The 27,765-nt window shown below is 49.9% G+C and overlaps 1 protein-coding gene across 1 annotated transcript in view; it reads right to left on the reverse strand.

Moving 5' to 3' along the window:
- Positions 1–759: 759 nt before the first annotated feature.
- The window catches only part of LOC112544769 (transcriptional activator MN1), a 219,474-nt gene continuing 192,468 nt past the window's right edge, over positions 760–27,765 (reverse strand). The window contains exon 2 of the mRNA XM_075898902.1: positions 760–7,910. Within this exon, the coding sequence (XP_075755017.1) occupies positions 7,738–7,910 (173 nt within the window). The 3' untranslated portion in view covers positions 760–7,737. The remainder of the gene's footprint in view (positions 7,911–27,765) is intronic.

The following is a 27,765-nucleotide window of genomic DNA, read 5'->3' on the forward strand; positions in this document are numbered from 1 at the left end:
TTCCATGAGAAAAAGTGTTAATGTTTTTTTCCATTGGAAATTTCTAAATAAAATATACATTTTGACTGAAATTTTAAAATACTTTAAAAAAAGAAACAAACCAAAATTTTTATTTTGGGGGCTCTTATTCTTTCCTCCCCCCGTTTTGTTCCATTTTTAACCCTGCCACTGATTGCAACCAGCTGAGTGGCTTGTTTGGGCAGGGTGAAGGGAAATGGAGGAAACTACTTTTATTTTTTCTGCTCTAACTTTGAATTTTAATTTTTCTCCCTTCCCTCTTTGCCACTCAGTGCAAATTGCAAATCAAGTCCATTTTTTTTTCTTTTTTTCTCATTTCCAAAGAGGAGGAAGTGTTGAAAAGTTGCAATTATTTGACTTTTCAAAATTTCAGAAGTCCTAATTTTTTTTAAATAATGTGTTGTGAATTGCTTGAAAATCACAGCCCTCTTCAGCAGTGCTTTGAAAGCTACACCAGTCAGCTGGGCCACTCTGCCAACAGGTTCTGTGGCTCCCAGGGCCATGACCTCATGAGAAGAAGAAGATGGTGACCCTGTGAGGAGCACATTGCTAGCTCCTAACTCAAACTTTTCAAGAACTGATCATTAGCCAGAGTCATCATTTCCATCTCCATTACATCCTATATTTCCTGGGATGAGGTTTACCTGAGTGGTCGACAAATGCCTTTGATGTCGACACCCGCACGGCCAGACTATTGCGCTGAGCCGACAAACAGCTGATCAGCTGTTTGTCGGCTCAGCGCGGCAGCCATGTAAATTTAAATGAAGCGGCGATTATTTAAATCGCCGCTTCATTTTTCTATGTCGGGTAACCTAATCTACATGTCTCTGGCGACAGAGGCATGTAGTCTAGACGTACCCCAAGTTAGTCTGTAACAGGGAAAACTGAAGAAACTACAAATAGTCTGGTAACACTTTAAAGACTAACAAAACATGTAGATTGTATCATGAGCGTTTGTGGGCAAAACCCACTTCTTCAGATGAATGGAGTTTAAGGGGTCCAGTTTTCCAATAAACAGCACAGAGAGGGGGTGAGGGGAGAGAAGAAAAAAGAAGGAAAAAAGGGGGGAGGAAATTGTCAATAAGAGTGTCTATGCTAAATGAAGCTGATAAGAGAACTTAGTGCCCACTCTAAGTACCCTTTGTTGTTGTTTTTTTTATGTCATTAGGATGTGGACCGAAGTGGGCCATCCAGCCAAAGTCTTTGTTTAGACTTCTGTTGTAAGTACCAAACTTGTAAATGAAATGAAGTTCTGTAGCTTCCCTGCGGAGCTGGCTTTTGATATTGGTTTGAAACAATACAGTGACTTTGAGATCCATTAATGAGTGCCCAGGCAGGTTAAAATGTTCCCCAACAGGTTTCTGTGTGTTGCCTTTTCAGATATCTGATTTGTGTCCGTTAATTCTTTCCCGTAGGCTCCTATAGTTAGTGCTTTAGTGCTTCTATCCACAGCACCTGCCTAATCCAGATTGAGTCCCTGTAATTTACAGCAGCTGGCAGTTCCTCTTGCTTAGCCTTTGCATTTCCATTTGTATTGCCTCTATCTTTTTCTCAGTCAAGCTACAGCTTCTTCTTTTGCTTAATTTGTTAAGAAACACCCTGGAGCTAGTGTTATTACTGTCTCAGGAGAGGCCCTACTACTATGTTTGCAGCATCCCAGAGGTGCAAGCACCACCCCTGCTTTTCAGCACAGGCCCTTTGTACAAGGTTTCCTTCTTCCACTCTGGAATCAGTTTTAGTTCAGATATTTATGGACAGGATTCCATCCGTAGGCCACATGGCATATTTTGAGCCTGATACAGGCTCTGTCTAGGGAATTGCAGACATAGGCTGGCAGATATTCTGTAATACGACTGTCTAGGCTTGAAGAGCAATAGCTTTGCTGTGAAATAATGTGCTGCTCTTGGACTAAATACTAGTAGTAGCTGAATACACCCAGTTTGAATGAACAGCCCCGGATTGGTCCCCTTTAACAGCAGCCCATCTAAAAGCCGTAGGATCTTGAACAGCAGTGCAGGGACAGAGAGCAACAGGTTGTTTCTCTGGGTTGGAGCTTCAACTCAATTCCTGGAACATAGCCTGGGTTGTGCTGCCTGACTCCACTCTGGCTCCAGCCCCCTAACCACTTATTGACCCTCTCTTTGGCACTGACACACAAAGGTGCATCCCTGCCTGACGCCATTCACTGTCACATGGAACCCTTAGTTTGGGCCAAGTCCTGTTTCCAGTTGCAGGCAACCCCAGCAAGGTGCGCACGGCCAAGCAGAATTCAGTCCAAATAGTCCACCATTTTGTTGACTGGCCTGTGGTTCCAAAATGGCAGCAGGCACAAGTGCACCCCTCAGGGGCTGCCAGCACATACCACTCTGCTGGTTGCACCACTGCGTGAGACAGGATGCTACGTTGGAACAGCTCATTGCGCCTCTGACACATGCAGGAGGGCAAATCAGGGCTCCTCTCTCCAGAACTAGGGGATCCTCTCTGACTGGCACTTGTCAGCCGTTCAGCAGCGTTACCATATCTCTGCCAACCTGGGAAGGATCCTCAGGCCTGTGGCACTCAGCTCCAGCTCATCAAAGCAGCAAGGCTGGCCTGGCCTCCTGCTCACAGCACAGGGCATAAAGAGACCTGAGCTGAGTCAGTGGGCTCAGGGCAGGGTCGCTGGGCCCACATTACACAGGTGGCCGGTCTGGCTGTGAGATCCATGATTCTGTTCAAATGGCAGGAACGACGTCACTAACCCTGTCCTGGATTTACATGATGAGCCTGCAGCATCTCTGTACCAACAGCCTGTGGCTACTTCACCCAAGACCAGAGCAGCGTGGGTGTGGGGGTGGGGTGGGGGAGCCCTAAGGAAGGTGAAAACCTGGGCACTAGCCGGGAACAATAGGCCAACACTCCCCACACACTTTCTAGGCATCTGCACTGTGCATTTTGGTGTGAGTGCTACAGATTTTCCCCCTCCTTGGTGCCCAGGTTCCTCCTCCTATCGCAGTGCTTCCCTGAGCATTTCTAATAGCTTCCTTTGCTTTGAAGAAAATCAGCTGAACTTCTGAGGGACTGTTTCCCACCCAAGGGGAGGGGCTGGTGGCTCTGCCCAAGGCTGGGAGATGGGTGAGCCCTGCCCAAACACAACAGAGTCTGTCCGAGCAGAGCTGGCCAGCAACACACGAGGAAAGGAGCATTGGTACAGCTACTCATGCAGCTCTTGTTGCAAAGCCCCCTCGTATCCATGCCAGGCCTCCCTGTCTGGGACAGAACTGCGAGGCAATTCGTTCTGGCGTCTAAGACCCCAAGTGGAAGCTAGTTCTACATGCCCCCTGGCCACCCTTAGTCCCGAGTCTTATTTAATTGCTAGCTGATACACTGTAACCTAGTCACTGGTAATCAATAGTCGAACGGGCAGCTGCTTTTGCTATGAGTCCAGCCGCTCTGTAGTGACTGAAGGGTCATGGTTTCATGGAGATCCGTTGAGTAGGGAGCCATTCAGGGTGGAGAGAGGTGGCAAGATCTGGCACTAAAATGCAAGAACAGAACAAACAGCAGAACAAACAATGCCAGAGGGGGGTTACCCCACGTTCACCTGTTGGCTGGCAGGCAAGTATCCCCTCTTCTGTGGTGTTGCCTGGGTCCTCCAGCCCTTCTGTGTCTAGCTGGCTGTTCATGAGCCTGCTCAACAAACTCATCCACCATCTCTGCATTCACAGAATCCCTGGCTGCTCTGCTTGCTGGGAGGGAGCTCAGTGCACCTTTCGGGGCCAGATCAGAAGCCCAGGCCTTGGGACAAGTGCCTCTCACATGCCCTTAGTGGCTGAGTTTGTCCTGTGGTGCCAACATCTGTCATGGGAAGAGTTTCACACAGCACCAGGCAGCTTTCTGGTCCTGTCACATACAACTCGGCACCCCCTGGGGTGTTCTTCCCACCCCGCACCCTTTTGATTCCCAGCAGTGGCCATGAACACCATGGCTTCCTTTTAGCTGCTGCTGGGTTTTTTCCTATTTATTAGCACATCTCGGAGGAGGGGTTCCTATTTATTAGCACAGGGATGTCACCAGATGCCATGTACTGTATGAGGAGGGACATCTGGTGCTTTCGGAGCCAGGAGTCTGGCAGAAGTGACAGCACACTCAGACCAGGCAACACCCAGAATTGCTCAGCATCACCAACCGTCTGCCCAATCTGCAAGCAGGCATCGCCTCCTCCAGCCAGCAGGACTCCTGAACAGCAGTGACTACAGGGCCATCCGGCCCCAGGGTGGTGGTGTGTCACTGGAGAAATGTGCAAAGTTGAAGGAAGTGCCGGGAAGGCAGTCCTGACCGTCAGAAAGAAAGGAAAAGTACCCGAGCTGCCCTGGGTTCGGGACAAGCGAAACGTCTGTCGCTAGCTCACTCACCTTTGGCCCTGCCAGCCCATGTGAGGCCACATGCTGCTGTGCCCGTCCTGCCGCTGCACAGAGGAGCCTGCCCTTAGGGCCTGTCACGGATTAAATCTCAGTGTCAGGAGCTCTGAACCTCGCTGGGACGGTGCCTGCATGACTAGATCCCTCCCTGGGAAGGCACCACTTCTCCTTTGGCCCTAGAGCGCCTGGTCTGGCTCAGGCTCCTCCCCTCCTTTCTCCATGCCCAGGTCTGTGCCTCCTTTCACATGGCTCCAGGCTCCTCAACCTGCCGCCTTGCCCCCATTGGCCCTGCCCCCAGCCTCCATCCCACACATTCCTCTCAGGTGCTTATAGGCCAAAAAGGAAAATCAGACGCTCTGCTATTCCCTGTGAAGAGAGCATTACCCACCCACACAGTGTCACAGCCATATTGCATGTCTATGTCCTCCCGCTCCCCAGTCCACCCTCTCTCTACGCCTGGGCCCGATAAGAGTTTAAATCCAGGCACGGGGATCCCCACTAGTGCTGTGTGCAGGTGCACGGCTCTGCCAGCATGGGTTGAAGTGCGGGGGTCAGGGACATAGACTGTAAATTCCTCCAGGCAGAGAACCCAGCTCTGTATGTGCCGTATGTAGGTTCCTATATATTCTATATGCTCCTCCCATGACTGGGGAGGGAGGGGGGGCTGGAAAAAAGCCTGAAGCAGTTGAGTCTAAATACGACTGGCCTGGATATGAGAGGACTTTGCAGCTAGATACGCCAGACCCCGGTCCCAGGAGGGAGGAAACGGAGGCAGAAGACTAGGAGGTCGGAGGAGATCCGAGGGCGGAAGGAGGAGCAAACACCACAGGAAAAAGGTCCTGAGTGTGGGGCACCTACCTCCCCAGAGAAGAGTGACCAAAGAGGGTAGAGAACATATGGGGAAATGGAACTAAATCCTGCTCCGCCCTTTCATCAGGGTGACTGCAGTGTCTCGGGCTGCTGTTTTCAAGTTCTTCTTCCCCTTTTTCTCTGTGGGGCTTAGATCTTCTTTGCCCACTGGGGACAGTGAGACATGAGTGTATTGAAGTGCTACCACCAACCAACTAAGGAACAACTGTGGGTTTTGGCAGGTGGCCATTTTGTTTCCCAAAGTGTAGGCCACCTGTAGACATGAATAAATGGAAAACCAAGGCCTCCAATCAGCACAGCCCACAGCACAATTGGTCAAAGGGAGTTTTTTAATATGCAAAACCATGTTACAGCATCACTGTTGCACACGCTGCCACCGGGCCGGGGGAGGGAGGGAGGATTCATTAGGAGGCATCTCCTGGCCCCTCCAGTACTGTAGGGAGTGTGAGCCCATGGTATAAAACACAACACAGGCTGCTTTGCAAAGATCAGCAGGCTTCCCTTGCTTGACAAGCAGTTTAGACAGGTGACTGGCACCCACAATGCCGGTGCTTTTCAACATTGCTCAGGGTCATGCCCAAGAGTGGAGGGGAGGGGAGTGGGGGAGTCACTGACATGCCTGGACATGGCGAGGTGAGTTTCAGCCGTTGCCTGTTTCATGTGGCTAGGCCTTTAATAGCATGAGCAGAAGAGAGCGCTGACCTGTCAAACGCAGGAGCTCTGTGCTCCATGTGCTCAGTCCCCAGGCACGCACGGACTGCCTGGGCCAAGCGCCAGGGCATGGGAGGGCAGCGATGGCTTTGTCACGACTCACCAGTGCTGCCGCCCAAGGATTAGGGTGCAGGGCTCCCCGGCTCGGAACAGCTGCCCCCCACGAGGCCTTCAGAGGGTAGGGCAGCAGCAGGAGGAGCTGGGGGAACTGGCAGTCCCCAAAGAGACCTGGGCTGTGGCTCAGCCTCTTGCAGGGACGACTGTGCCCCACCCAGCCAGTGGGAGGCTAGTGGTCTGACCTCAGGACAGGCAGCCAGGCACTCCTGATCCTCACTTCCTCTTTGGCTCTAGGCCGGTCACTGAACGAGGCTCCCACTTGCTCCATCCTTTCACCCAGAGGGGGGCTGGAATGGGTGAGCTTGTAAAGTGCTTTGAAGATGTAAAGTGCCAAGTTTGATACAAAAGGGCCGTGCCCTCTGCAGCTGCCTCCCTCCTCACGCCCATGCCTGGTACAAGAGTGAAGCTGGTTCAGAGGAGGTGACATGCTGAGAGCCCTAACTCGGGGCTCCACTTGCAACAACAGTGCCCAACAGTGTGTGCTCATGGGACATAACTACCAGACTGTCCCTGGGGCTTCAGTCCAGTTCCAAATGGACAGGGGCTCGCATCAGAGCTGTCTGATCCTCATAATACCAGCAGCAGCAGGAGGGTTGCTTGGGAGACTGAATAGTGATAGAAAAAACAGTTTCTTGCCATTTCAACCAGAAAGGGCATTGTCTCAACAACTTGATTACCTGCATCCTGCTTCAAAGACCTTTTCACGCCACACTTGAAAGAGAATCCTCTGAACTGTCATTCATGCTTAAATTCAACACTTTACACCTAAGCTTAAACAAAGACATTAACTATCTTACCCATTACAAAGATAGATTCCCCAATTATCACCTCTAATATCATTAGCTCACAGACATTTACCTTCCCCCCCACTCCCCTCTCCCCCTTCTGTTCTGCAATGTGATTTGTCCTTTTCATATGTGTTCATTTTTTTAATTGTATCCTTTGGTATATATGGTTGTGACAATTTTCTTCCACTATTTGATCTGAGGAAGTGGGTCTGGCCCACGAAAGCTCATCATCTAATAAACCATCTTGTTAGTCTTTAAAGTGCTGCATAGTCCTGTTTTTTGGGAGACTGAGTGAGGCTCACAGCAGAGCACACGGACAGCTTTTGCTGCTGCTGCTGCTGCTGCTGCTGCTGCTGCTGCTGCTGCCACCCAGACTAACCTGGCCAGTGGATAAGCAGAGAACCTCAGTGCCTGGGGCTGCTGCCTAGCCCCTCCTGCCAGCACTGATTCACACCAGACTACTTTAAATATTCCTTCTAGACAGGGCATCCTACACAGGCGGGGAGGGGAAGCCACAATGTGGCATCCAGTCCTCAGAACAGTCTGGGGAGAGCAAACCAAGCTCTGCCCCTTTCCCCCACATCAGATGACACCCTGCCAGATGATAACTCGCTCGAGAATCGGACTCTTTCCAAATGAACCTAACCGGCACTTCTGTATGTCAGTGCCACCGAGCCCCGTCAGACTGTACGCGTCTGTACACACAGCCCACCCTCCCCTCCACCATGCCCACAGTGCCTCTGCAGCGCAGGGCGGGTTGGCTGAGCTCTGCCTCTGCTCCTCATGCTGGGTGCCTGCCATAGCCACCTCGTGCTTGGGCATCCTGCTGTGCCTTAGGTGCAGGTCAGGGCAGCTGCCAAAGACCCTGCCCAATACAGCATGTCTGAGTGGGCTGCCCTGCAGCTGTGGACAGAGCTGTGCTCCCTGAAGTCGACGAGGCTGGGGTGGTGCTGTCGGGGAGCGCTGTCTGGGAGTGCAGCCGCTTGGTTTGGAGAAGAGTCGCCACCTGAAAGGGATGAGAGAACAGACTGGATCAGTAAGAGTCAGAGAAGCAAGGCCTAGCAGCTAGGGCCAGACCCAAGGCTATGCTAGTCAATGGGAAGACTCCCTGACTTCAAGGGGTGCTTGGTCCGGCCTCTGGTGCAGCAGCATCCATACACAAGTGTTGCATACAGTTACTTATAACACTGCATCCGTAGCTTAACTCGCATGTGCACTCAGAGTAGCGCTACCTGTATCTTCAGCGGGAGTACGACCAACCGCCCAGAGTCAGCTCCGCAAGTGACTGCAATTAGCCCGGGCCATACAAATCCAGATCTCTGCTGAGAAGGGACACCGCCAAAGGTTTCCCTATGGCGGGCTCATTTGCGTCCATTCTGATGGGAACAGAACGTGCGCAGCAAAGCAAGCAAGCAAGCAGGGCCCTCGTCAAGACCAGTTACAGAAAAAGAGCAGCTTGTCCAGCCATTGAAGAGAAAGGGAGACAACAGCCCTCACATAGCTGGAGATACCTGCAAGTGCTCTGGACAATAACATGCTTGTTGGTAATGACAGACATGACAAAGGCACACACGTTGTTACACAGACCTACGCATTAGACATCTACAGAGTGCGCCCAAGCGGCTTCTTTGTCCTAGTGAAATGGAAACACAGTGGAAAAGGCTCTTTGCCTTTTCTCCTCCTCGGAATCGTTCCCTGGATGACTGAATCTGAATCCTGGTCTTTCCTGTGAATTCCAAACTCGCTCCAAGAATTGCATTTATTTATAGGGTGTTTGTCCCCTGCCGAGGTGACTTTCAGGCACATGACTTACACTGTAACATTCAAGTAAACTGCCACAACAGACAGAAGAAATTACAAACTGGGGTGTCTGTTCTGCTCTGAACAGACTCTACAGAGCCCGTTTGCTGCTGTACTTCACCCAAGACCTGGAAGACAAACTACTGCGGTAGGAAGGGGGAGGTGTCTCTAGGACACTCTCTGGGACTCAGTGCATTCGCATCTCTTCTCTAACCAGGGTTCATAAGCTCAATCAGCCCCTAGGTGCTGCCGCCGCCCCCTGACAAAGACATTTTAGACCAAAGGAAAGGGTTAATCCCAGTGCAGACGTTGCACTGAAGCTGGGAGGCCTGACTGCTGCCAACTCCTGAAAAATGGCCACCAGGCAAGCTACTGAGAATAATCAGAATAAGATTGGAAGGTGTCCACATCAATCAATCACTTGCTGACAGATGACTGGAAGCCCCCACTGTGACCATGGACAGCTGACCAACGCCCAGCTTAAGCTGAAGTCTAACATTAGCCTGCTTGTTTCATGTGGGTGGCTTCTGCATTATGAGCTTGCCAGTCAATCCATCTTGCAACGAGCAGTCTGTCTGACAGAGACGTTAATTATCCATACTCCTGATCCACTGAAAGCTTGATCTTCAGAAACTCAGTCACCTCGGCAGGAACAACCAACCCGGAACAGAAAAATACATCCAACCTGAGTGTCCCCACAGTGAGCAGGGGGACTAGGAAGCTAGGTCAGGACCTATCTTGAGGCTCTGGACAGAGATCCTGGGGCTGCCGGGGGCTTTACCATAGAGTAACCTTTCATTATTGTACTCATATAATTACCCTAGTGGCTGCTGCACACACCAATAACTGCCTGAGCCTGAGCCAACAGGAAGGAGAGGGAGACAGATATAAAAGGACAACAAACACGCATCAATTAAACCTTGCAAGCTGTTAGTCACACTCGTTAATAAGTTCTTTCTATCTGTAAAGTGCTCTCAGTGACAAATCCCCTAACTGGCACTCCGCATTATTATGGCTTTCGAGATGCCTCTGTCTTTCATGTGAGGCTTCTTGTACACATGTGCGTGCTCCCTGCTGTGCAGTCTGCTTACAGGGGTTGGGAGAAGGCATCATCAAAGTGCCCTGAAAGCAACACTAAATGTCTGAGAAACACAAAATTCATTGAGAGCTGCTTGCTCTGATGCTGCCTCCTACTTCGTTGGGAGGCAGCTGTCACTGCAAACCCAACTGGCAGCGCAGGGGGCTGGAGGAGAGCAGCTGCACACCAAGTATAGGGCCTCTCCACGTGCTCGCACTAACAGTAGCCAGGCCCCAGCCCAAAAGCAGAGACTGGGGCCCAGTCCAAGGATGGGGGGGAGGAGCGATTAAAGCAGCTTGTTTCCAATTGGGAAAGAGTTGGCAGCCTTGCGATGTATGGCCCCATATGCAGGGCTCAGGGACACAGCTGGGCCCTGCCGAGCACCACGCGCGCACTCTCTGGCCCAGTCCTGCAGAGAGCTGTATGTGGGGAATTGCAGCTGGCCAGCCTTGGCCTGGCCGAGAGATAAAGGGAACTTTACTGACTCACCGACCTGAGGCATTAATGAAATGGGGGTTTTGAGGCAAGATGAAATGAGGGGGACATGGCAGCCAGGTGTCTGGTATTGACCCGGACAGTCAGGGCTGTGTCTAGACTGGCAAGTTTTTCTGCAAAATCCACTGTTTTTGCAGAAAAACTTGCCAGCTGTCTACACTGGCCGCTTGAATTTCCGCAAGAACACTGACGATCTCATGTAAGAAATCAGTGCTTCTTGCGGAAATGCTATGCTGCTCCCATTCGGGCAAAAGCCCTCTTGTGCAAATCATTTGCGCAAGAGGGCCAGTGTAGACAGCACAGCACTGTTTTCCGCAAAAAAGCCCCGATGGCTAAAATGGCAATTGGAGCTTTTTTGTGGAAAAGCTTGTCCAAATTGGCACGGATGCTTTTCCACAAAAAGTGCTTTTGCAGAAAAGCTCTTTTCCGAAAATGCTTTTCACGGAAAACTTTTCTGTGAAAAGCATTTGCGGAAAATCATGCCAGTCTAGACGTAGCCTGGGTGATTCGTGGCTGGGGGGTGGGTCTTTGCTCATGTTTGGTCTATGAATCCGAGTTGTGGTGTTTTCCCAAGTTAATGCTGATGTCGGTTACGTCATGTTATTAAAGGTTTGCTGCTATACGGAGGCTCTGTGCTTGCGAGAGGGGAAGAATTGCCTCTTTGAGGCACCCAGAGGTGTATGTAAGATTTTCCAGGTCACTGGGTGGGGGCTCGAGCCGGTGTTGGGAGGAGACCCCTAGATACTGAACCTGGCCAGAACCTTGCTACTATTAACTCAGCCTGGCAGAACGGTTACACTTAACTGTCTGGGTTCTTTTTTTTTTTTTTCCCACTGAACAACTTTGGTCTCCCACCTTTTTTTTCTCAATAGTGTTTGTTTGTTTTTTGGGGGGGGGTGGTATTTTTGGTTAAACCATCTGGCATCCCTACCCCTGGCCAGGGCATGTGGGTGATCCCAGGCCCCATCTCTGCCACTTCGGTGAGTAGGACAGTGCATTGGTGCCTAGCTCTGACCTCCAGTGCCATTTTCAGTGGACAGTGCGAGTATTGTGTGTAGAACACTCACTCAGCCCCACAACGCCACTCACCCTCCGAACAAAGCCAGAATCGTACAGCCTATTCAGGAGAAGTCACCAAAAGGAATCAGCTGGATTGCCAATGAACCCTGATGCCCCAGGGCCGTGAGACATGCAGTACAGCTGCAAAAATTCCCTCGTGCAGGAGTTTTTGTAGGGGCTCTTGTCTAAAGTTTCCCCAAGAGCTCCTGCCAGTGTCGAATGCAGGCTGTGGTGTTAGGAGTGATGTTATGGCTCAACAAGCCCGGACTGTCCTCTGGGGCAGGAGAAAGTGCCACTTGTTGACAGGATCAGGCCATATGCCAGGAGTTCTCCCAGGGTTCCTTTTCTGAAAGCTCTGAGCTAGGACTGAGTCACAATTCAGCAGAGTCACCATCATGAGTGAGACTCGGGGGAGAGCAGGCCCTGGGAAAGCAGGTGCTCCATGACCGGTGAGCTACAGTGGGGTGGACACTGCGAGGGACTGGCACCTGATGCGGGCACATGGCTTCTGGACCCTGCTGGTGGAGGCCCAGAGCAGGAACGGAGCCTAGTTTTATTCCCACAGGACCCACCTCAGCTTGAGGCCGGGGCAGAGACTACCTGGGGCTAAGCTCTGGAATCAGCTGCCAGGCAGCCCAGGTGCCAGAGGGCTGGGAGGGTGGACAAAGGGGGTGGCTTTGCTTTTGTGAAGCCAGCCACAGGCTGCTGGCAAGCTGGAGCCATGCCGGCCTGCAGGCTGATGTCAGAGCTCACAAGAGCACGCAGGAAAGAGCAGGCACCATTCTCGCCCCTCGACACCTCGTCCCTTGGAAAAGACACCCCAGGGTCGCAAGCCCCTGTGCTTAACTTGCTCATTCCCTGTCCCTGCAGTGTCCTCATCTCCCACCCAGAGCAGCAGTTCACCAGTCCATCCACCAGACTGCCAGGGGAGCAAAACAGAGATGTCCGGGGAGGTAAGGCAGGGTCACAACCAGCTGGCACACAGAGCCATGGTGCTGGCATGGCCACGGCAGGTTCAGAACCAGCAGCCCCTCGGGGCGCCAGTGCAAAGTCACTCGTGGTGTCAGGATGTGTTGGGCTTGTTGTCTGCCACAATAAAGTCACTCACTTCTGCTGCCCCCTGCCTCCCGCAGCCGCTGCTGCCTGTTGCCGTGGCCCAGTGCTGTCCCTCTGCAAGCATCTTCCATACAGGCCTACGCACCGGACTTCCTCTGTGAAGGCCCATCCTGGAACACACGTCCAAACCTTCCACCGCTAAACCAACACAAAACCAACAGCTGGCCCACAAAGAATTCATCCTGCCTGCTAGAAATTCTGATACAGAGAACACTAGTGTGCATGTGCAAGTTTGTGCCTGCACACACACACATACACATGCCTAGCATACACTTACAGCCCATAGATAACTAGTGTGCATGCACACACCAATAATTGTGTGTTATATATCTACCTAGCTTACATATGTACACAATGAAGTACAAAAACCATGAGCAAATGTGCACACCCAACATGGGATTATACAGACACGCCTGGGCTGTGTCTAGACTGGCCAGTTTTTCCGGAAAATCAGCCGCTTTTCCGGAAAAACTTGCCAGCTGTCTACACTGGCCGCTTGAATTTCCGCAAAAGCACTGACTTCCTACTGTAAGAAATCAGTGCTTCTTGCAGAAATACTATGCTGCTCCTGTTCAGGCAAAAGTCCTTTTGCGCAAAACTTTTAAGCAAAAGGGCCAGTGTAGACAGCTCAGATTTGTTTTGCGCAAAAAAGCCCCGATCGTGAAAATGGCGATCGGGGCTTTTTTGCGGAAAAGCGCGTCTAGATTGGCACAGACGCTTTTCCGCAAAAAGTGCTTTTATGGAAAAGCATCCGTGCCAATCTAGACGCTCTTTTCCGCAAATGCTTTTAAAGGAAAACTTTTCCGTTAAAGCATTTGCGGAAAATCATGCCAGTCTAGATGTAGCCCTGGAGTATGTTCACATTTACACAGAAGTATGCCCACACACATGATATTGCATAGCCACACAGTCATCATACATACATTCACACACACACACACACACACACACACACACACACACACACACACACACACACACACAGAGGCAGGTGAGCATATGCAAACCCTGCACATGCAACCCCCAGGTTCACACATATTTCTGCGCATATGCTCAGTCACACTCATGCAGGCGCAGTGTTCAGAAGGCCATGCCAGCAGCTCACCTTCCGAATGCATTTTGTACAGGGCTGCCCTGCAGTTCATCCCTGGTGCCAGCTGATGTCCCAGGGCCAAGGGCCACACTCAGAACCAAACCCTCCCTTCCCCCTTCTCAGCCCAGCCACACGGCACGTAACAAAGACCAGCCAGCCCCTCGGATGCCCGGAAGCAGCCTTAGACTACAGAGGCAGAAGGCCCTTTGCCCACTGATGGTGAGACAAGGCTAGCTGTGCTGTGCAGTCCCTGCAGGAGTGGTGCATAGCAGGTGCAGCAGCCCCGCCACGTGCCACGGACACACAAACCCCTGGTGGTGTGTAAGATGTGAAGCAGCAAATCAAGGCAGTGTGTTAACAAGCTGGCCAGGGCCTGGCCGGAGACTGCAGCTACAGATGCAGAAAGAAACCAGGAGACAGAGACGGGGAAAGCAAGCTAACTTGCAGGGATGTGACGGCAGAAGAGGGCCCTAACAACTGAGGTTTCATGCAAGGATTTTACTAGCACGGCATGGAGGCATGTCCTTCCAGAGGCACTGGGGAGCTGGTGGCTGGATGCTTTGTAGGGAAGGGACTGTGCCTTCCTTTGTGTACACACAGCAGTGAGCACAGTGAGCCCTGAGCCTGACAAGTGCTTTGCAAGCTATGAGGATTTTGCACAGTTCCTGAGAAGCCAGCACAGTTTGATGCTCTACGCTCTCCATCGGCCGGGAGAGTCTAGAGGCCTTGTCTATTGCTTGCCCTTCAACAAGAGAGAGATCCAAGCCAGCTGTGAAAGAGTCTGTGAGACAGCAGGTGTGAGTGAAGAGCCTGACCGGGCCCCCAGCCTGCAGCCTCCAGATGCCGATGAAAGGCAGGCAGGTTCGCAAGGTGTGCCTGCATGTTGGCACTGATGTGTACACAATACTGCAGTGCCAAGTCCTAGCGGGGGCTGCCAGTTGTGCTCCCCCACTGTCAGCAGCCTGTCCAGCTGGCCATCTCCCAGGCATGGTGAGGGCAGCCGCTGCAGGACAGAGCCATGGGCCTAGCGGCTCATCAGGGTGGGTCAGAAACACAAGTGGCTGGGGATAAACATGGCAGCAGTACATTCAGGCTGTAAGCACACCCCCACCAGAGAAGGGCGTGAGGCTAATGGCCAGACATGACCCAGATAGAGAAACCAGAATGTTGTAATGCTATGGCTATGCCCAGGGTAGCACCATGCCCTATCCCCTTCCAGAATGGGTACCCAGCTGCATAACTGCCCCTTCTCCATCCTGTCCCTTGCCCCGGGGCTAGAAAAAGCCCCTCCTCCCCCACTGTCAGAACACTGTGGATTCTTCCACCACTTTGGCACGTGAATACCCACACCAGGCAGTGCTGGCCAGGCCAGAGGGGGACTTGGCGATCTCCCTCTGCATAGCTCTGGGGGCAGGTCACCCACAGTGTGCTAGGACACAGGCCACAGCCTCATATGGGAGTGCAGGCTGTGTGATCGGACCATTTCTTGCGTGTCAAGAAGAGCGGGGTTCAGGGCAGAAGCCCTGCCATGAAGCAGAGAGACCAACTAGTGTTAGGGATGGCACCTCTTCTGGGGGCTAATAAAATCTGCTTGTTCAGTGCTGGCAGTGACTATCTGTGATTCATGACAAGCTGCCCCATCCTCAAGCACATTGCAGCCAGTGCACATCCCTGAACACCCATGTGCCTGGGCAGAGGCTGCGTCTTAGGACAGACCCACTGTTTGTTCCTCAGATAGGCCAGGCCTCCATGGCATCGAGTTGGCCATAATATGGAGAGTGGATTGGGCCTTTTTCTTTGCCAACCCCCCTCTCTCCCGAAAACATAAATTTGCCATTCCCAATTTCGCTCTGATTCAGATTTGAAAGACGTGAAACCATTCATGAGTTCAGATTTCATCCTGCTCTCCCTCCCATCCCTTTTCTGGTGCTGACAGTCACCGCCTGAGTGATAATACAAAAGACAGGACTATGCAGCACTTTAAAGACTAACAAGATGGTTTATTAGGTGATGAGCTTTCGTGGGCCAGATAACCCATCTTGTTAGTCTTTAAAGTGCTGCATAGTCCTGTCTTTTGTTTCAGCAAGACCAGACTAACACGGCTACATCTCTATTACTATTCTGGGTGATAATACTGCAAGGTTGTAGGATGTTGTTTGGTTTTCCCTGTTTTGCAATCTATAGAATGACAAAAGCAGAAATGAAAAACAAAAAGCACAAACCAAAAATCCAGCCACCATTCATTCCAGTGTAAAGAGGGGGCGATGCAAAACTTCAACATTTCCCAAAATGCTCAGTTTTCCAAAACCAGAACAAACTGAAAAGTTCAATTTGAAACAAAACAAAAATTGTCATTGAAAAAACCCCAGGTGGCAGGGAAATAATTTTAAACAAAACCCCAATTTTCAGTGGGATTTTTTTTTCCTTGGGTGAAAATTTCCCACAGCTCGAACACAATCTGTGTTGCTGTGTCTGCTTCTGCCCAGGGCTGTAAAGTCCTTGGGGAAGGAAGGACAACTCCTTGCTCATTAGTACAGTGCTAAGCCACCTTGGTGGTCCCCCTTTGTTCCCCTTCCAGCCCCCTGTGCAGTTGGAGTGACAGCACCCAAGCCAGCAGCATTCTGGGGCAGCACAAGGCACAGTTTCATATGGCGCCATTATGGAAACCAGCATCTGTTTAGTTAAAAGTCCAAGCAATTAGAGCCCGGCAAAGGTAGATTTAAAAAGAGGCAGCTTGCTCCGAGATACTCCATAACCTTTCACTCCCAGGCTGCCAGGCCCGGCCACAACTCAGAAGGCCTTGTCTGGACTGATTAGATTTCCTGAAAAATGAACAGTACGTCTTGTGGAGAAGCAAGTTATGTCTCTGTAAAGGCTCTTCCACACAAATTAAAGTATTAATCACTGCAACAAATATGACTATGAAATGGTCATTTATTAAGTTCAAGAAAATATACACTCTGAGAGCAGTCATTTCCTAGTCTGGGCCCCCCAACACACACACACACACACACACACACACACACACACACACCCCAAACCTAGAGGACACAGAGCTTTTGTTCTGCTTTCACTAGCCAACAAAGGATGCAAATATACTCAGGAGGGTGTCAGCACCGCATACCCCATTCACCACACAGGCAGCTAAGGCATTGTTGCTGGTTTTACCGCATGTGCACTGTGCTTGTGTGACTGTTCTGCCCCTCCCCTGAAAGAACTGCAAGCGTGGTAAGTTAAGGAGGCAGGAAAAGAGTACCAACATCCACAGAAATTGCATTAAACCTCATTTCCTTTTTGTACGAAGCCGACAGTTTCCCATTCAACTGGTGACTGCACCTGGAGAGGCTCTTTCAAGTTACCAGGTGCAGCTCAGACTGTGGGAGCACATCTTGGGGTGCCTCTTTGGGGGAAGGCCTGCCCCTGTGCAGGAGAGAGGGTTGAGCTGGGAGGCCTGGAAAGAGTCTCTAGCTTTTTGTGTGTTCAGGACAGCCCTTCGCCAGCAGCTTCCTGTGCAAAGCGCCTCTCAACGGTTCAGCGCTTGGAACAGCTTTGCCATGGAATCCTCTGAGGAGGCTCCCGGCTGACTGTGGGTTTTCCATCTCACCAAGGGCAGATTTCCTCTCTGTCGTCTTTGCTGCACAGCACGTGCAAACACGGCTGCATCCTCAGCCCTGGCCCCCAAGCAGCGTTTCCAGTGATGTGACTCTGCAGAATGAGTGAAGAGTGTTCAATAGAGATCTGCCGAGGGGGAGGGGCTTTCCGAAATTCACAGTTAGACCCAACGAGAGAATTCTGGCTTCACAACGGATCATACCTGCGAGCCAGGCTCTAATCCTCACTCAGCCATGACTCACTGCATGGCTCTGGGCAAGCCATCTAGGAAAATGTGTGTGCTTGGGTGCCTGCGGTGACCCCTCAACAACCAAGCCTCTGAGGCTGAGCCACTCAGCCTCCCAGTGACGCCAGAGACACAACACCTAAGTCAGCTTGGCCCAACCTCTCTGGAAAGACAAAATTTGTCATGCAAGTCTTGCTTCTCCCCCTCCCCCTGCCTATTTTTGTTAAGCTCTGCCACAGGTCAAGCTGCAAAAAGCATACAGGTCTAACTCGTGGATGATTCACTGTCTATGGCCCTTTGTAGGCTGCTTCTCATGCAACTGGCTCAGAGGGGCTTCTTCCTTTTCCAGGGCATGAGAGAAAACAAGGCTTCATCAACCCTGTCCACCCCAATCCCTGGGGCTCTGCTGGCACGGAGACACTAGCAGACTGGCTTCTCCCTGGCCTGTCTGTCAGCACTGAGAAGGATGCACCTCAAGAGCATCACTGACCGGCCAAAGAGTGGCAAGTTACTGTACAGCCTGTTCCCTCCCAACGGGAAAAAGCCCTTTTCTTGCTGCAGAAGTCACCCAGGAATAAATCAAGAGCACTGCAGTAAACAAGCGGAATTACAATGAGAGCATTTGGGGAAGGCTCTGGGTTATGGGCTCTCCTGCGCCAGAAGACCTTTGAGGCAACCTCGTCGCTGCAAGCTGGGTTAATACTTCACTGCTGGTGTCAGGTGGCAACATTCTGGGGTCTGACCTTGCTGGAATTCACTCCTGGGCCGGGGCACCAGTCCATAAAGTTCCTGTTAGTATAAAAGCAGATGTAAGCACTTTGTTGGCAGAGTTCCGCAGCAGGGAAGTCTGCAGTTGATCAGTTCTGCTTTACCAGTCACTGCAGCCACTAGGAATTACTATAGAAGATTTTGTAGTCCCTACCCCCAAAAAGACTTAAAGAAATGAGCCAAGCTCCCGCAAAACTCCATTAGAATGCAATAAATCTGTGCCATGCTTATAGAAGGGAGCCGCACCCCGAGAAAATGGCAGCACAACAAGTGTATGAATTTGTAAATCAAGAACAAACACGTGTGTTGTGTGAAAATGCTTTAGTGCAAGAAACAATGCGGCTGGAGGCCTGGATGGTGTTGAGTGGGGATAGGCAGCAGGCAGGCTCCTGCAGGAGTATTTCCTGTACCACTCATGTCCCTGTGAGTAAGAGCATGGCTGCGTTTGGCACTCACCTTCCTGGTCTGACATGCGGAAAGCAGCAAACCCACAGCTCTGCATGGCGGTAATGGTGTCCTCCAATGGCCAAGAGTCACAAGGACACCTGTTGGACACTGGGCAGGATGATACAGTGCAGGCCGATGTGTGGCATTACCGCAAGGAGTCAGCAGTTGATGGTGTGCGGTGTAAAAATCGTGTGTTCATGCTCGTGGTGGCTTTATTGCTTGGGAGAGGGGATGCTATGGCTTGTGCCACCCAACGCCCTACACCATCCTGTATCCATAAGGGCCAACTACATGCTGTTTCATTATCATGAAAAAAACACAGACTCTCCCCCACCCACCAAGCCAGAAAGCACAACTTCATTCGATGCATGCAGCCAGTCTTGCTGGAGCCTGCTCAAACTTCATCGTTACATTACACACTACTGAAATAAAACAGTATCACCTTCTCTTTCCAGATTATTGGAACTCTGCACCAAGTGACCTGGCTTCAACTAGTTTTCCTTTATGATTAACACTCTTGGGGCCCCTAGTCACTCTGTTATTCTCACCAAATGAAAGAGTAGCCCTGGATCCTTGTTAGATTTGCTCACATTTGAGCAGTGTCATGTGGTCAGTAGCCCATGGCAATCCACTAAATTAAAGGCCTAATGCAGAATCCTCCTACAAGCCTGACAACTAATGAATTGAAGGCTTAAGGCCCCAGAGGACCTGTACTGGGATGAAGCCACTTCATACAGAGCTCCGGCACAAGTACAGTCCCTGGGCTGTCATTCAGAAATAAAGAGTTGTCTAATTTTATTCACTGCAGGAACCAGAAACAACAGTATCTCCTTTAACTAACAGCTAGTTTGCTAGAAAGCCATGCAGAGAAGATCCATCTTTACAATGATCCCCCAAATGCCCTTGGAGCATGATGATTCTATTTAGTGCACTGTAGGTCCAGACAAATAAACTCCCTGCTTGCTTTCAATTAACTGTCTTTGAAGCCCTGGCACAGAAAAACTCTCTTGTTTATGACTAGGACCCTATCAAACTCATGGTCATGAAAAATGCGTCACGGACTGTCAAATCTGGGCTTTTGTGTGTTTTTCCCTTTTACTAAACAGACTTCACAGGGGGATGGCCAACATTCCTCAAATTGAGGGTTCTGTCCCAAAAGGGAGCTGCAGGGGTGTCAAAAGATTACTTTAGGGGGGCTGCAATAGTGCCACCCTTACTTCTGTACTGCTGCCTCCGGAGCTGGCAGCCAGAGAGTGGCAGCTCATGTCTGAGGGCCCAGCCCTGCAGGCAGCAGTGCAGAAGGAAGGGTGGCAACGCCGTACCATGCCAGCCTTACCACTGTGCTGCTGCTGGCAGTGACTCTGCCTTCAGAGCTGGGCATTTGGCCTGCAGCCACCACTTTATAATTGCCCAGCTCCGAAGGCAGGGCTGCTGTCAGAAGCAGCACAGAAGCAAGGGTGGCAGTACCGCAACACCCCCACAATAACTTTGTGATCCCCCCACAACTCCTTTTTGTGCCAGAGTCCCGACAATTATAACACTGTGAAATTTCAGATTTAAATAGATGAAATCATGAAATTTACGATTTTTAAAATCTTATTACCATGAAATTGACCAAAATGGCCCATGAATTTGGCAGAGCCCTATTTATGATCAAAACGAAGGCACCCCCCCCACACACACACACTATTCAAACACTCTGCTTCTCTTTCTGCTAAACCATTACCCATTTAAAATACTCTCCTTTTAACTTAGTGACTGTGAGTGGGCCACAGCCTACAACCAGAAGAGGACTAGGAGGCGACTTCCCCAAATCATGCAGCAATTCTTCACTTAGCATGAGTTGACTGACTTGATCTTTTTGTCTTGATGTTCCCAGGACATCAACATACATATCTAGGGGATGAATCCCCAGTGCCCAAGGACCAGGAGGCCTCCTATAATGGTGGGAGTTTGGGCAGTGACTTTCTGCTCATCCCTTTGCTGCTACCCTGGTGATTGCCTCCAAAAGCCATGGTGCTCATCTCTCCCCAACCTGGAAATGGCAGGGAGGGTCCTGTCGGCTGCTCAGTTTTCCAGTGCAAACTGGTAACTGGCTGGCTGAATCAGCTTTATGAGCTGCGGTTGCAACTACCCCGTAGGCCGAAGGGTGGCCGGCACACTGGTGCTGCTTTCTTTGCCACTGGACGAGCCTTGTGAAGTGAGCCTGGGCCACATAGGGAACAATGGCTCTCTTTTCTGAGGCTGCACAGCACAGACGCACATAGACAGTTTGTGGCTGAGCACATTAGTCCCCGTGGGTGAACATTACTGCCCTGCAGCAGCCGATCTGTGCTAGGCACAACTACCCTCGGGAAAGCCAGAGACTGCCAGGACTTTCGTCCATATCCAGCTATAGCACTTAGCCACACACATCCTCTCTTCCCACCATGACATCTGAAACACAGGCTAGGAACTGGGGGTAAACACCACAGCTAATGCACTGTCCCACCTCTGTTTTACTCTGACACAGGTCAGGCTGGATCTCTGCCTGTTGTGTCAGACAGATCTGTCCCTGAAGCATCAGGTGTATCTTGGGAAAGACACATCCCTATCCCCAGGAACCCCTCTCCTTCCTCAGCACCTCTCCTCTCCTCTCCACACTTCCTTCCACACAGGCCAAAACTCAACTATTCTTTTCCCCTCTACAGAAATGTAAAAACTGCAGACAGACCGTGCTCACCCTTCACAGCAAAACACACACAGTCCAATGGCTTTAAAGCAAAAGCAACACCAGAGCCATCGTCTGAACACACACACACTCAAACACACATGGACACTAAAACATACACACACAGAGAGTTAGTGTTGGAGTTAATTTTATTTTCTGAATCCAGAAAACTGGAATTTACAACAACATCCCTTTTCCAAGAGAGATCTGAGTGAGCCCTGTAATTATATAAACTCAGTGAGTAAGAACAATTAGTTGCACATGTGTCTTCAGTCTGCTTTTAAGCACTAGTACTTACTGGGAATTTCTGTTAGTAGCAGGCAGAATAGTCCACAGCTTAGAGTCATACATGGAAAAATTCAAGCCCAAGAGCCAGGAAATTCTATTCAGTGCAGACTAGGACAGAGAATGATGAGTGGAAATATTTGGGTAGTGAAGATCATTCACATATTGGACCTTCTTCCCTAAGGGCCTTCCATGTAGTAGTGTCTACGTCAGGGGTGGGCAACTTTTGCCATGTGGCCCATCAGGGTAATCCGCTGACAGGCTGCAAGACAATTTTGTTTGTGTAGACTGTCTGCAGGCATGGTCCCCTGTAGCTCCCAGTGCATGCCAATTGCCATTCCCAGCCAGTGGGAACTGCAGGAAGCAGCAGCCAATATGTCCCAGTGGCCTGCCCCACTTCCCGCATTTCCCAATGGCTGGGAATGGCAAACCACAGCCAGTGGGAGGTGCAGGGGGGCTGACTCATGGCCTGCCAGCAGATTACCCTGACGGGCCATGTGCCAAAGGTTACTGATCTAAATTTTCTCGAGGGAAGCCCCAAAGCTGGAAGACATCCAGGGAAAGGAGCTCTTCATTCACCCCCAGAAGGCAGGAGCTAGCTCTGGCAGGCTTTACTTACACACTGGCACATTGCCCAGTGTAGTTTTAGTCACAGCTTGAGGCTGTACCATCTGGGGTGTGTTTGGGCCGGCTTACAGGGCGGTGCTCAGAGGGGCGTTTATGAAAGGAGCGGGAACTGTGAAAGGGACAGCGCCAAGGCAGAAGCTCAGCCTGAGCTGGACTCAGATGGAGGAGCAAGCCCAATGCCACAAGAGGCTCACAGATCCTGGATGGGGCTGTCTTCATGGAACCAGGAGCTGGTAGGATTAGGCCAGGAGGAGCAGACTTGGCAGCAACAGACTTCAGAGTGAGACCTGATGGTGCTGGCTTCCGCAGCAAGCGGACTCAGAAATGCTGCTTCCTGGAGCTTGGGCAGTGACTAATGGGACAGCCTCCCCCGCCTCGTGCTCGCCGGGTTCGCTCATTCCATGTGTAACGGCAGCAGAGGGTTTATTTGCTGTCTCCCAAGTAAAAGGCTATTTGTGGATTGATGTTTCACCAGCCTCCTCATTTTTTGTGTAGGTCCCCTTTTTTGAAACTAAAGAAAATTACCACAGAAACATTTGGAATTTTCTGCCCTGCAAGGGTGTTACATTTCCTTACATTGTGGTCAATATTACCAACAGCTTCAGCTTCAGTCACCTGCCTCTTAGACCAACTGCGGCGCGCCACTCAGGACTAAACCAAGCAGTGCTTACTTTTTTTTTACTTATATTTTTTACTCATTTTTTGAGAAGTAACGTTAGTTCATACTAAGGGCTTTAGTCCGAACTAACGCGTCCCGGCGTGCACTTCCTGGTTCGAATCAGCTGTGATTCAAACTAGCACGCCGGCGAGATCATGTTAATGAAGCGCGGGATATTTAAATCCCTGCTTCATTAACTACTTCGGTTGTCTCCATTTGCAGACTAGGGATGCAGTGTAGACGTACCCTTAGAGACTAACAAAAATATATAGATAATATCATGAGTTTTCGTGGGCAAAACCCACTTCTCAGATGAGCAGAAAGGAGCAGTAGGTTTTGCTCATGAAAGCTCATGATTATATATCTATATCTATATATATATCTAGATCTATAACTATATCTATATATTTGTTATTCTCTAAGGGTATGTCTACACTACCCTCCTATTTCAAAATAGGAGGGTAATGTAGGCATACCGCAATTGCAAATGAAGCCCGGGATTTGAATTTCCCGGGCTTCATTTGCATAAGCCGGGCGCCGCCATTTTTAAATCCCGGTTGGTTCGAACCCCGTGCCGCGCGGCTACACGTGGCACGAACTAAGTAGTTCGAACTAGGCTTCCTAGTTCGAACTACCGTTACTCCTCGTGGAATGAGGAGTAATGGTAGTTCGAACTAGGAAGCCTAGTTCGAACTACCTAGTTCGTGCCGCGTGTAGCCGCGCGGCACGGGGTTCGAACCAGCCGGGATTTAAAAATGGCGGCGCCCGGCTTATGCAAATGAAGCCCGGGAAATTCAAATCCCGGGCTTCATTTGCAATTGCGGTATGCCTACATTACCCCGCTAGTTCGAAATAGCGGGGTAGTGTAGACATACCCTAAGGTGTTACAGGACAACTCATTTTTAAAGTTACAGATTAACACTGCTACCCCTCTGAGATAATTCTCCTAATTTGAGATGTACTAGATAGACAGCAGTATTCGCTATTTCTGTGGCCAAAGCAATCCAAGTTCAGATCCCCTAATTTAATGTCCTTTTCTTATTTTATCAACAAATGAAACAAGCACTTAAATGGAATCACCAGTATACTCTGATATACAGAGCCATCCAAAACACCAGACAAACAAGCAAACAAAAAACACCCCCAAACCCCCCTTCAACCTGAGACCAAAATATCTTTTAATATAAAATTCCTTGACTTATTGTTCTGTCCTCTTGGCTGCACCTGAATATTAAATGTTGTATTAATAGCTCACTCTTAATTATCCATGAGTAATGTACTACAACCAGGAAATTAATGAAGGGAAGCACCAGAAAAAATGCATAAAACTCTCACTATTGCAGAAACATTTTCAAACAGTCTGCAGCAAAGGCAGAGACATTTGAACACAACTGGGGCTAGGTCTCTGGAGCATGGCAGGAATCTACAGCTGCAGCCCAGTTGGAAAGGCACCCCATTTTGATTGTTTACTTTAGGAAAGGGAGAAGAAGAAGGGAACATGACAAAAGTATGTAAAAGAAGGAACGGTCTAGAGATGATTTATCAGGAGTTTCTGTTCTCCTTGTCTCACAAAACAAGCAGAAGAGGCCACTTAATAATCTGAAACGTGAGAAATTCAAAGCAGATAAAAGGAACTACTTTTTTATAAAATACACAGTTAATCTGTGGGACTTGTTGCCACAGGAAAGCACGGAGACCAAGCATTTAGCAAGAGTCAAACAAGGACTGATATAGACTATTACATAGGTAACAAAACTATCCAGAGTTATAATAATATGAACATACATTTTGGAAGAAACATTAAGCCCTTTACGCTACAGGGTTTAAATCACTCTCTTGCTAAAGGAAATAGGAGGAGACCTGGAGTGGGTGGGGAGCCAGATTACCTCAGATCTGTCAAATGTCAGATTTCTTGCACTCTCCTCTGAAGCCCCGAGGACTGGCTGAGCCAGTCTGGCAAACCCTATGTTCCACAAGACTCTGTAGGCGTTTGCATGGTGTGAGGAGGAGGGACATGGTCAGGAGCCAGGCAGAACAGATTATGATCTGCAGGAATTACTTGTCTCGCTCACCAGGGGCAATGTGCAGGTGAGAAGGAAGCACATTTCCTTCCCTCTCTGGGCTTTTACACCACTCCGGCAACAGGGAATGTAAAATGAAAAGCCGCTGCAAAGAGCCCATCACAGCGATCAGTGCAGTGTGATTGATGCTGTATCAATGTGAATCTCAGAGCATCACCAATGCAAACTCCCTCCAACACTATGGAACATTGTTCTAACAGGTGAGAGGTGAGGGCCCCCATGTTGGAGGAACTGGAGCTGGTGTCCACCCCGAGAAGCCATAGCCATGGTTATGCAGGTCTCTCACCTCCGGTGGGCAATCAAAAGCTGAACTGCCATGAGGTTCCTCTGGGTAAAGTGCCAGCACAGGAGATCAGACAATGCAGTGTGAATAACATCAGTGGGCTCTAACGCAGGCTCTTCTGGATCTGTTTGCAGACAGCTTGTGTATCTTTTACTGTATTACTGAGGGAACCATTCAGAAATGTGGGTGCCTTAATAGGACAGCTAGAATCTGTATCTGGACATTTGGAGCAGTATTTAACCACAAAAATACCCATTTTAGGTGTCAGCATACTCATATGAGCATCCTATTAATTCACTAATGCTTGAAAACTGAGCTCTGTAAGAGATGTCACCAATGAAATATACGTTCACCAAATACTGTCTATATTATCACTTCTCATGTATTGACCCACTTTAAGCATATTTCCACCCACAGGACAAGCTATACCTGTCAAATTACTGTTCATCACACAAGAGGTAGCACACCTGTTCCTCCTCACAGGAGCTCACTTCACAGGGGTATTTCAGGGTCGATAGAAGCAATACAAAACCCTTCTAAATGCTGCACTTGGTAATATCAGTGGGTAAGTGCTCAGACACCACGGAGATGGCAGCAGCAGTAACAGATAGCTAGATAAAACTATATTTTAAATAAGACACTCTCCAGTGAAACAAACATAGTCTGTTTTCTGGAGCACAGTCTGCATTTCAGGCTCTTGGTACACAATCTAACGATGGCTTGAGCTGGGCAGCATTGTGCGAGATGTGCAAACCAGTGTGACTTTGATTCCTCTCTTTCGGCATTAGGGCATAACCTTAGCAGCATCTCTCTCCCAAGGGCAAGATCTGAAGTGACAGAATTAAAGGGCTGTAACTCTATTCCAGTTAGTGATTTTTTTTTTCGAATCTAATTTATGGAATGATTCATCACAGGAAGAGAAGGACTAGTTATATTTTGTATGTGTCTCTCTAGCTAAAGGCAGTACACAAATTAACTTGGTGTCTCAGGCTTTTCTGATGTTTTTCTGGCAATAATTTACTGATGCAAACCTAAGGGCGCAATCCTGGTCCCCTCATTTGGGGTACATCTAGACTACAGGCTTTTGTCGACAGAAGTTTTGTTGACAGATACAGTCGACAAAGCTTCTGTCGACAAAGAGCATCTAGACTACAGCCAATTCTGTCAACAAAGCAAGCCGCTTTGTCAACATGACAGTGTAGATGCAAAGGACAGTGCAGATGCAATAACGCCTTCTGTTGACAGAAAACTGTCGACAAAAGCCATTATTCCTTAGGGTGTGTCTAGACTACAGGGTTTTGTCGACAAAAGTGGACTTTTGTCGACAAAACTATACCTGCGTCCACACTGCCACTGAGTTATGTCGACATAACGTCGACAAAACTCAGCACTTTTGTCGACGTATGTAAACCTCATTCTACGAGGAATAACGCCTTTTGTTGACAGAGGTCTGTCGATAGAAGGCATTATTGCATCTACACTGTTCTTTGCGTCCACACTGTTATGTCGACAAAGCGGCTTGCTTTGTCAACAGACCTGGCTGCAGTCTAGACGCTCTTTGTCAACAGAAGCTTTGTCGACAGTATCTGTTGACAAAACTTCTGTCGACAAAACCCAGCTTCCTGGAATCAGCCACTGATCAGTTTCAACAGCGGCTGAATCTTGAGCCTGGGACAGAACAGCTGGGCTGCCAGGTAGGTCCCTGCAGGACCAACCCGGCAGTACTCCAGCTGCTCTACCCCAGGGTCCACAACAAAAGCCTGGTCTGCTGGGGGGGGCGCACTAGCTGCGCCCCCGCCCCCCCCCCCCCCAGCAGACCAGGGACACGGGGAGCAAAGCCGCAGCGGCGGCAGGGTGCCGGGCCTCTGAGGCTTTGCTCTGGCAAAACCTCAGAGGCGCGGCACCCCGCCGCCGCTGTGGCTTTGCTCCAGGTGTCCCTGGTCTGCTGGAGACGGTCCCCAGCAGACCAGGGGCACCCGGAGCAGCTTTTCTCGCCCCGGAGGTCAAGGTGGCGGGACCGCTGTGCTCTGGGCGGTCCCGCTGCCTGCGAGCTCCGGGGCGAGAAAGCCCCGTTCATAAGTCGGATCCGCGTAACTCGGGAACTGCCTGTATTTCCCCATCATGCAGCACAAGACTTAATGAAGTTAATAGGCAGCTGGTTTTTAACAAACGTGAAGAAGTACTTCACACACACACCCTGTGGCCCTGCCAGGGGATGCAGTGAAAGCCAAAACTATAACTGGATTTATTTTTAAAAACAGAAAAAGAGAGATTAATTTCTGAAAGATACTTCTCGCAACAGTTATTAGCCAAGATGGTTAGGGATGCAGCCCCATGTTCTGAGTGTCCCTGAACCTCCATCAGAAGATAGAAGTAGACAAATTATATGAGATGAATCACTCAATAATTGTCCTCTTTTGCTCACTCCCTCTGAAGCATCTGGCACTGGCCACTGTGGGAAGACAAGGACTAGATGGTCTGATCCACTAAGGCCCTGTTCTGTTCTGTGTTCTAGAATCTAGC

This window comes from Pelodiscus sinensis, chromosome 15 (genome assembly GCF_049634645.1).
Source record: "Pelodiscus sinensis isolate JC-2024 chromosome 15, ASM4963464v1, whole genome shotgun sequence".
NCBI classification, from domain to species: Eukaryota; Metazoa; Chordata; order Testudines; family Trionychidae; genus Pelodiscus; species Pelodiscus sinensis.